Below are 8,968 nucleotides of genomic sequence, written 5' to 3'. Positions count from 1 at the left end.
GCCATCGGTGATTAAACCACTGCGACGATGCCTTTCTTCTGCAACTTGTGGAACTGAATCACGCTCGTTGAGCGGAGGCGGTCACCTTTGATCAAATCTGCATCTTCCATATTTGAATAGCTGTCCCCCAGCCCCCAGATCTCTGAACACCACAACACAGACAACATTCTTGGAAAAAATTTATTGTTTTAAATACAAAAAGAACCAAAAATAAATAAATAAAAATACAGTTCACATAATAACACATTGACAACACAGAACGTTTACTGTGACATAATCTTAATCTATTTTTTTCCACCACAACAATACACATTTCTTAACAGAATGCTGAAAAAGTAGACAGAGAGAACACACTGAAAAATAAATACATGAATAAATAAATCGGTTTGTAATCATACACGATTGCCACACACAAATTGTCATACATTTTCCATGTACGATTTTTTGCATAATTTCTTCGACGACACATAGAAAAACAAAAGTTGTGCAAAATGTTCCAAAGTTTGATAGTTCCGACTGCAACATGCAGTGCTCACAAGTGTCCCACTGAGGCCTACGGTATGTTCCTCTTAGTGCATTATGAACTTCCTAATTATTGTATGTCCTCCGTTCATCTGAAGGGAAAGAAAGAAATAGCTGTTACAATCACTGAAATTGCACTTTCATGTATGACAAAAGTATACGTTTGGATTATATTTTATTTGGTGTATAATACAGTGTGATTTAGGATAGACTTCATTAGATAAATCTGATGTATCAAACATTATCCAATAGATGGAGTAGAATAGCATAGCATAGCACAGCACAGCACAGCACAGTCTTTATTTTACTATGCATTTGTATGACAACTAAGTTGACTTTATTTTTGGATCATATTTTTAACATACCTGCAAAATGTTTAAAAGGTTTGTGATAATATATAGTACAGTGATCCCTTGCTACTTCGCACTATAAACTTCGCGCCCTCAATTATTTTTTCAATTAAAAAATAAATGCAATATTATATAGAGCTCTCCTGATCCAATGACGAACTCTCTCACTGTTGCTCCTGCCACTTTTCTTGGTCAGGCAGTGCACTGAAATCGCTTATTAAAGTAAACGATGATTGACAGACGTAAGGTTTGATCTTGCCAGAGACGTCGCCGCATACGTCAATCATCGTTTAACTTGTTGAACAGTTGCTCTGGCAACTCATTGTGTGTAAGTGAGCAGCTTGAGAGGATTTGAGTGGACTCATTCAATGAAGCATTTTAAAAAAGACAAGCATTTTTCTACTTTATCCTTGTTTAAAAATAATTCGGTGGGACGGTAACATGTTTAAAACTTATAATTATTACATTTGAAGTGTTTAAAAACCGTTTGTTAAAATATATATGTCCATAAAAGTTTTTTTTTTTTTTTTTTTTAAACTATACTTTGGAAAACTTTCTGGTCCTCATTAACCGCGAAAAAGGAGGGATCAGTGTATATGATAGTTCCTTTAATTCCTATTAGAAACACTTATCAGGGGTGTTCAACTTTAGTGTGTCTTCTGTAAAAGGGACAAACTCAATTGTTATCATCTTTGTAGTAATAATGTGCACGTGTACCTGATTAAATATATAGCAAGACTATGGGGGATAGGGTAAAACCTATTGTAGATATAGATGCAACAAGATAGAATAGTTAATTTTAGTGAACTTTGTGGTTTTTTTGTCTTTATTTTATCCCCAGTCAAGCAGTGGCACATCTTTATCCTGCTTGTAATTTCAATTTCAGCTCACAACACGAAAGATAGATGCAAATAAAAATGAACCTCAGCAACAGCGCCTGACTTGAACACTCCTAAAACGAGCATTTGTAAGACAAAGTAATTTTTATTAAATAAAAGTCTCACTTCCTGATTGAACCCCTGAAAAACAAGACTTTTCCATGACATTAAAATTTATCGCAATGCACCTGTCCAAGGGCATACATTTGGTCTCAACAATGGTAGGAACGATATAACAGTATAACCTGCATGTACACTTTTTGCTGGGGACGGGACATTTCTAATGATCAATGCAAAATAAATCTGTACTGATTTATACTAACTTTCTTGTGTATTGGTTCAGCCTTCACTGTTCAATTCAAACGTTTGTTTTCAAAAACTACTACAGAAACATTTTGAAATATTTTTAAGATTTCTTTTTAAGATTTTAAGAGCAAATTAAATTGCATTATTTGAACATAACTTAAATTATTTTAACATACAAAATAAATACAAGCTTGTTAATCATCTCTTAACGATCCAGGAATTAAAAAATAACAACAACATTTGTCTTAAGACCGCTCAACATTGTCTAAATAAAGAAATTAAATATAACTGAAAAAACTTCTTTGTCAGGGAATAACAAAAAATTAAAAATGGATTTGTCCTTCAGGTAAAACACTACTGCTTTTGTCCACAAGCACAGCCAAACTGAACAAAAAAATGGAAGCACCTGTGGGCTGCTTTAAGACCACATAAATAAAATAAAAAGTAAAATAGGGAGAAGGGGTAGACCTCGGTTCACTACATTTCTCACAGTTAATTTAACGTTAACAGTAGAAAACACATACAGGAAGACCCTTCTCTCTAAGCAGCTTCATACTCGTGTTTTGCAAGTTAGCAAGTTCAAACAGTTTAAGGTTATGCTAACTCTGATGCAAGTCAGACTTTCAGCAGCAAAATTTGTGGTGTGTTCCCCACTTCCACAACATTGATGTCTTTTTACATTTCTTACAGTGGCTGCTACTGGCTGGGGGAAAAAAATTACTTCTAATATCCCCAATATCTAATGTGTGTGTTTTTTTTTATTAAGTGGATCAAGTCATCAGCCAATCAAATAAGCGTTTAGGTGGGGGAAAAAATGGACCGGCACATTCAGAAATGAAAAGAGGTACAGTAAAGTAAGCACATAAGGTAATGTCAGCACATAATGAAAATAAATCATTTAATAATGGTGGGGTCAATTAAAACATATAAGAAGACAAGCTAAATGACATATAATTAAAAGTCACTTTATAACGCAAATAAGGTTGCTTAAAAGTTGGTGGACAATTTGAGCATCCTGAAAGGTTGGTAGTGTTTTGTCCCGACCTTCCCTATGCAAACCTACGCCCTTGCACCTGTCCAATTTATATCTATTATGCTTCTCGTGTGGATTCACCTTTTCATCACTGGCCTGAACGCGGTGACCTTGTCGTCATGCAAGGTTATACAAGTTTGGCTGATGTCTGATGACGTCTCTACTGCCTTAGTGCCAGGGAATCCTGCACCCAAAAAATAAACGAATACATCCAAGTGAGAAAAGAATGTCATTTTTTTTCTCTTGAAATGCCCAACAGTTTTATTTAAGGATACATACTGTACCTTCAGTAGCGGAATATTGGCATGTATCTGTAAGGGTGGAATAGGATGGACAGTGCAACTGGAGGCCCTTGTGATTGTAGCTGCCTGGGCCATAGACTTTAGAGTGCAAAGGAGGTGCCTCAGGAAATGTGTTCACACCGCCTGGTATGCTATTAACTTCCTGGAGGCCTCTCATGAGCCCGCATTGTCCACTGGGAACTCCTGGGGCACCAGTCAACCTCTGGAGCTGGCAGTCGCCACTCTGGTTGCTTGTCCTGAGCTCGGTCGCGTGCTGCGGGCTCAAAATAACGCCCGACGCTGCTGTCCGGGCTAGAGACCAAATCCGAGGCTTGTCTGATGCTTCACAGTGAGACAAGGTCAAGGTTCCTGCACTAGATGGGGTCTTGGACGCTACGGGATCTAGGAAGTCAGCGGGAAGTGTCGGGAGGGTGGTTTTGATTGTGCAGGGGAAGGCGTGGTGGAAGCTGTTTGATACGTTCAAGTGGAGTTCTGAGGTGCAGTCTCTCTTGAGGGTTGAGATGGGGAGCGTAATGTTCTCGTCTGTTCCCACTTTTTCACATTCGCCATCCAGCTTGTCACACTCTTCTTCATCCATGTCGTCCAAATCGCTTAGATGCAAATCTTTTTCTTCTTTACAGTCACTGGAATCTAAAGAAATGAATAGTTACATCAAATGAAATGTTCCAATTCACTTCCACATAGTCCATTGCTGGCAAGATGACAAAAGATGGTGGCACTGCACTAATTTGTCTAAATGAAGAATTTACAATTTTATATATCACGACAAAGACAAGGTTTTCATCCGTACAGCTGCCATAAGTTTAAAATAATTATTTTGGGTATTCAGCTCATACTTTACCTTCAAGTATAGCATGCACTGTAACCAGCAAATGCCATTGTATTATTGGTTAATAAAGCATTTTAAAGTGTTTTAAAGTACCAAGCAGGGTACTTCCTCATTCACTGAAGATGACGTAAGAAGCTAATATACACGATTTTTCCTTAAATATTTGAGGATATGGTTTAAATAACACTATGCAGAGTAAAATAAATAAACAAATAAATAAATGTGCTATGTAGTTTTGAGTAACTATAACCAACCGGTACCCAAACATAATCTCTAATCATACTTTTTCTAAAAAAGACACTTAAGTGAATAAATAAATAACAATTGTATGGGACAAACCTTTGGTGAGACAGTCATGCTCGCTTTTGCTGATGTCGTCCTTCCTGTCATCACCAGCCTTGTTCTTGGGCGACCAAGTCATCTTATTCTCCTTCTTAAGTCTCCGGCGGGCGTTAGCAAACCAAGTTGAGACCTGGGTAAGGGTCATTTTGGTGATAATAGCAAGCATGATTTTCTCTCCCTTGGTGGGGTATGGGTTCTTGCGGTGCTCATAGAGCCATGTTTTCAAGGTGCTCGTGGTCTCTCTGGTGGCATTCTTTCGTCTGGCTGTGCTGTTAAAGTCCACCGTCCCGTATCTGTACACACAGACATTCAGCTGATGGATAGCACATAATACCCTCTAATGTTTGAAATCGATAGACACAAAAAAATGAAGCCAGGTATCAGAGTAACACCGTGACCATTGACCTCAACGCGGCTCGCTAATGAAAAGTGGAAGCGGAGAAGATTTTGGCAAGCAAGCCAGCTTGAACTCAATTGACACAGAGTGGACGGAAATTGGAGCATAAACCTCACCTGTCATATTGATACTGGCCTAGCGATGGATCATAGGGATAGTAACCAGCCGTTTGACTAATTCCAGAGTGTAAAGTGCCCGCAGTCTCCTTCATGTCGTACTGTGGATTCTGCCACACAAAAAAAGGCATTTTAGTGTTGTGCAACTTAAAAAAACATTACATTTTCCATTATAAAAACAACTGTCCCTGGAGTGTTTATATTGTTGTTTACAGTAAATTTATAGACAAAAGATTTCAGGTTGTAGTTTAATTTAATGTAAATAATACTGGAGTTTTGTTAATAATGTTCTTGATACAGATATATTATTTTATGACCTGAAACACTATAAAATATATGTAATTGTTCACTCAGCATGGTTGCATGGAACAAACAAACAAACAAACAAACAAAACCTAACAACATAAACATTACATTATTTATTCATCAAATACAAAATTTTATGGCAACCTTATTTTTATTTGTTGAATGAATGAATGCTTTATTTTAGACATGAGAAAAAAAAAAATCTGACAAAACCAATTATAATAATTGAGATAACAGCAACCATATTTAAGGCAATAATAATAATATCAGAATGTATTCACTGTGTCCAAAAAGGAGTAGGATGAAACATTTTGCTTCATAGTTCTTACTTTATTTACAGTATTTTGAAAGTGCAAGACTTAAAGACACACTTCTTATACTTTTTTTTAACCATAGAACCTTGTATGAGTTTAAGTTTGAGTAAAAAAAAGAAACAATATATAAATGCAACTAATAATGTATTTGAAAAATTAAAATATACATACACATGTGCATATTTTACAATATTATCAGCTAATGTATACATGATACAGCCCAATAATAGTATCTTATTTTCTGATTTTCTGTTTAATAGATAGAAGTTATAAATACAAGATATTATGCCTGTTATGTGGTCTACTTTAAAGGCAATTCTCATTCTGTTTTTATCTCTGAATGTTCTTTAAGTTCTTATGTATTTGTGTTTTATAAATACAAGATATTATGCCAGTTATTTCGTCTACTTTAATGACAACTCTTTTTCTGTTTTCTGAAATTTCTCTCTGAATTCCTATGCAAACATTTATATATTATTCGTGGTGACGTTATTTGAGATATTTCCCGCTCTACATTTAAAAACATGCCTTTGAGTAAAAGCCCCAGTTTGTCATCACATCTGCCCAATTGATTTACCAATGCATCGATTCAGTCAAGCTCACCCACCCCCTCTCCCTCCCTTCCTCTCCCCTCTCGGGCGCGTGTAAAATAGGCAAAGGTGAGCCCACCAGAGAGGAGTAGATGGCGGCGGAGGGGTCTGTTCCGTAGGGGAAGTAGTTGGCGTAGTTCTGGCTGGCTGCAGCCGCCGCCGCGTAGGGGGAGCCATACACGCCTAGAGCAGCCGCGTTGAGTTCGCTGCGGCTCCCGGCCAGCAGCCGGTTCTCGTAGGGCGCGGGACAGCAGAAGGAGGCGGCTGCGGCGGCCGCCGCTACGGCTGCGGGGGTCTGGGCTCCTCCGGTGGAGCCGTCCGGCGGCACCGACCTGGAAATCGAATCGCAGCAAGTCGTACTGGGGTTTGCCGACACGAAAAACTGCACAGAGAGAATGATGGACAGAACAATCGGATAAAAGTCTTAAAAGTATGTTAAAAATAACGTATTTAAAGCAAAATGCGGGTCAAGTTTCTGACAAAAAGCGTCAATTTTCTTTATTTGAGGTAAGTCACTTTTTCAACAAAGTTTAGTTTGTACTTATATACTCTAAATTTACATTTTTGTTAATACAGGAATTAAATTAAACATGCATTATCCGTTATATTTGTTTACACAGTTGCAAACCAATGAATTAAAACTACTTTGGAATTATTGTTTTTGCATGGTGAAGTAAAGGCATCCAGCATTTTCATGTTAAAATCTGTATTTGAAATGAAATAAATCGCTCTAAACTTTTCACTGACTAAGGTTTCGCATCCATACTGCAAATAAAAACACCGTTTTGGTCAGATTTGTGTGCTTCTTGATCATTTTGGTCTCTTTAATTTGATCAGAATGATGCGTAATTACGCACGGCGCGCCACGCAGGGTGACATCAATCTCTTTTGTCACCAGAAAAGAAGACAACACGTGAGTTCATTCATAATTCAGTGTTATTGGACACGGGTGCGTGTATGTCAATATTTGGCACAACAACAAAAGCGCCATGCGGGGGATGAGATTGGTCAATTAAATCACATATTTTTAATAAAATGAGTTAATGAGTGAAGGAAATATGAAATCATATTTTAAAAATATAAAAGTGAGGAAAAAGTCTTACCTGTGAAGTTGCATTATAAGGGTATCCAAACTGGGAGAAAGACATCGCTCCTTCTTTTGTAAGCATCAGCAATAATTCCTCCTCATGCAGCCCGGATCGATTGCTCCCAATTCCACTTCAAATCCGTGATCTTCCACGCATTTCCACGCACGCACGGCCTTTCTCTTTGCCCCTGTCAATAATACATGACTTTCGCCCATATAGGAGGGAGACTTTGCCGCGGATTGTTTTATACGAATGAATAATCCCCTCCGAGGATCTGATGAGAAATGAAATTAAGCGTCATTAGTAGGGAAAAATTGTTATGTTAGGCGAAGGAGGCTTAAAGGATAACGTAAGACTTGCAAGATATGGACTGTGCTTGTGCTATTATTTGTGCCTCTATAGTTCTTTAGCATTCATCCATGCAAGGGTAGCGGCGTGACGTCACTGTAATCCCGGAACGCCACGGTGGTGTACCAGGGATGGGGATCAAGTCTTCCAGTCGCGTCCAATACAAGGCTGTGTTTTTTTTTCTCTCCCTCCTTAAGATGCAGCACACATCCAAAAGGACACAATTAATCGCCATGGCAACACATAAGTCACTCATTATGCTTCGATAAAGTTTGATAAGCAACAAAGTATATGCATGTGTTGTGTGCAAAATGTTTATTAGTCAAAAAAATAAAAATAAAAAAATACAATACAATAAAACAAATTAAAAAGAAAGGCAGCCTCCTCTACCGACATGTAAAGTTTTGTACACAACGTCAGACAGGCAATTGGAAATTGGAAAACGCAATTTTGACTGCGTTTGTAGTCTGGAATGCTGCACGCTCTGCCTCATACAGTATATGGATTGATTACGAAAATTTGGCAAAAAAAAAAAAAAAAAAAAAGAAAAAAATACATTGAAATATATTTTACTTGATAAAATAAAATAAAGAACAATCTCAGTTATCCCACATTTGATCAACTGGCTCCAAAAATTCAAGAATTCCATGCAAATAGTCTGTTTAAAATGTAATACTTTTACATTTATAAAACATTTTTTTAAAAAAGTAATTTGAAAATAAAAAATGTTTCATTTTTGTTGTAATTCGCAATGATGTACAAACACACTGCATCATATTGATTAAAAATTGCCGAAATGCCTGGATTAGAAAATAATTAAAAGAAGAGTATATCAAAAAATAACTTTTTTCCAAATGAATGCACTTTCCCCCCCCTTGTTTTCCCACCTCTGACGCTGTTGCGATGGGGGAAATCCCCAAGTATATGATAATTATTTGTATTTACTTATTTTTTGACAGGTCAATAGAGCAGTGATTGATGCACGCCTAGAGACCTGCGTGACCATTACGCACCACGTGCGTAATTGTATTAACAAATGGCTTCACGCCCCTTGTTTAACCAGCGAAGAATAGCGTGAAAATAAGCCTTAGGTGAAATCTTTTTTTTTTTTTTTTTAAGGCAGTCTAATTAAATAATAGAGGTGGGGGTGGTTGAAAATGCACTTTAATTGAATGATGCGCTACTGAATGGAGGGAGAAATCATTTTAAGCTTTATTAAGCAATGCCAGTAAATAAACAACGTCTCT

General features: G+C 37.3%; 1 protein-coding gene across 2 annotated transcripts; it reads right to left on the bottom strand.

Moving 5' to 3' along the window:
* Positions 1 to 251: 251 nt before the first annotated feature.
* Positions 252 to 7,835, bottom strand: irx6a (iroquois homeobox 6a). 2 transcript variants are annotated; one of them, XM_057842693.1, is made up of 7 exons: positions 7,389 to 7,835; positions 6,365 to 6,667; positions 5,076 to 5,185; positions 4,560 to 4,855; positions 3,374 to 4,021; positions 3,171 to 3,273; positions 252 to 614 (listed from the first exon to the last, which is right to left on the bottom strand). In XM_057842693.1, the coding sequence occupies exons 1-7, from the start codon at positions 7,452 to 7,454 to the stop codon at positions 611 to 613; spliced, it is 1,530 nt and encodes a 509-aa protein (XP_057698676.1). In that variant the 5' UTR covers positions 7,455 to 7,835; the 3' UTR covers positions 252 to 610. The 2 variants fall into 2 exon arrangements, with proteins under 2 accessions (XP_057698676.1, XP_057698666.1); XM_057842683.1 differs by having other exon boundaries at positions 6,365 to 6,617.
* Between the last annotated feature and the right edge of the window lie 1,133 nt (positions 7,836 to 8,968).

Source organism: Corythoichthys intestinalis, chromosome 1 (genome assembly GCF_030265065.1).
Source record: "Corythoichthys intestinalis isolate RoL2023-P3 chromosome 1, ASM3026506v1, whole genome shotgun sequence".
Taxonomy (NCBI): domain Eukaryota; kingdom Metazoa; phylum Chordata; class Actinopteri; order Syngnathiformes; family Syngnathidae; genus Corythoichthys; species Corythoichthys intestinalis.
The sequence above is the reverse complement of the archived record's forward strand: the minus strand, read 5'-3'. Positions and strand labels throughout refer to the sequence as shown.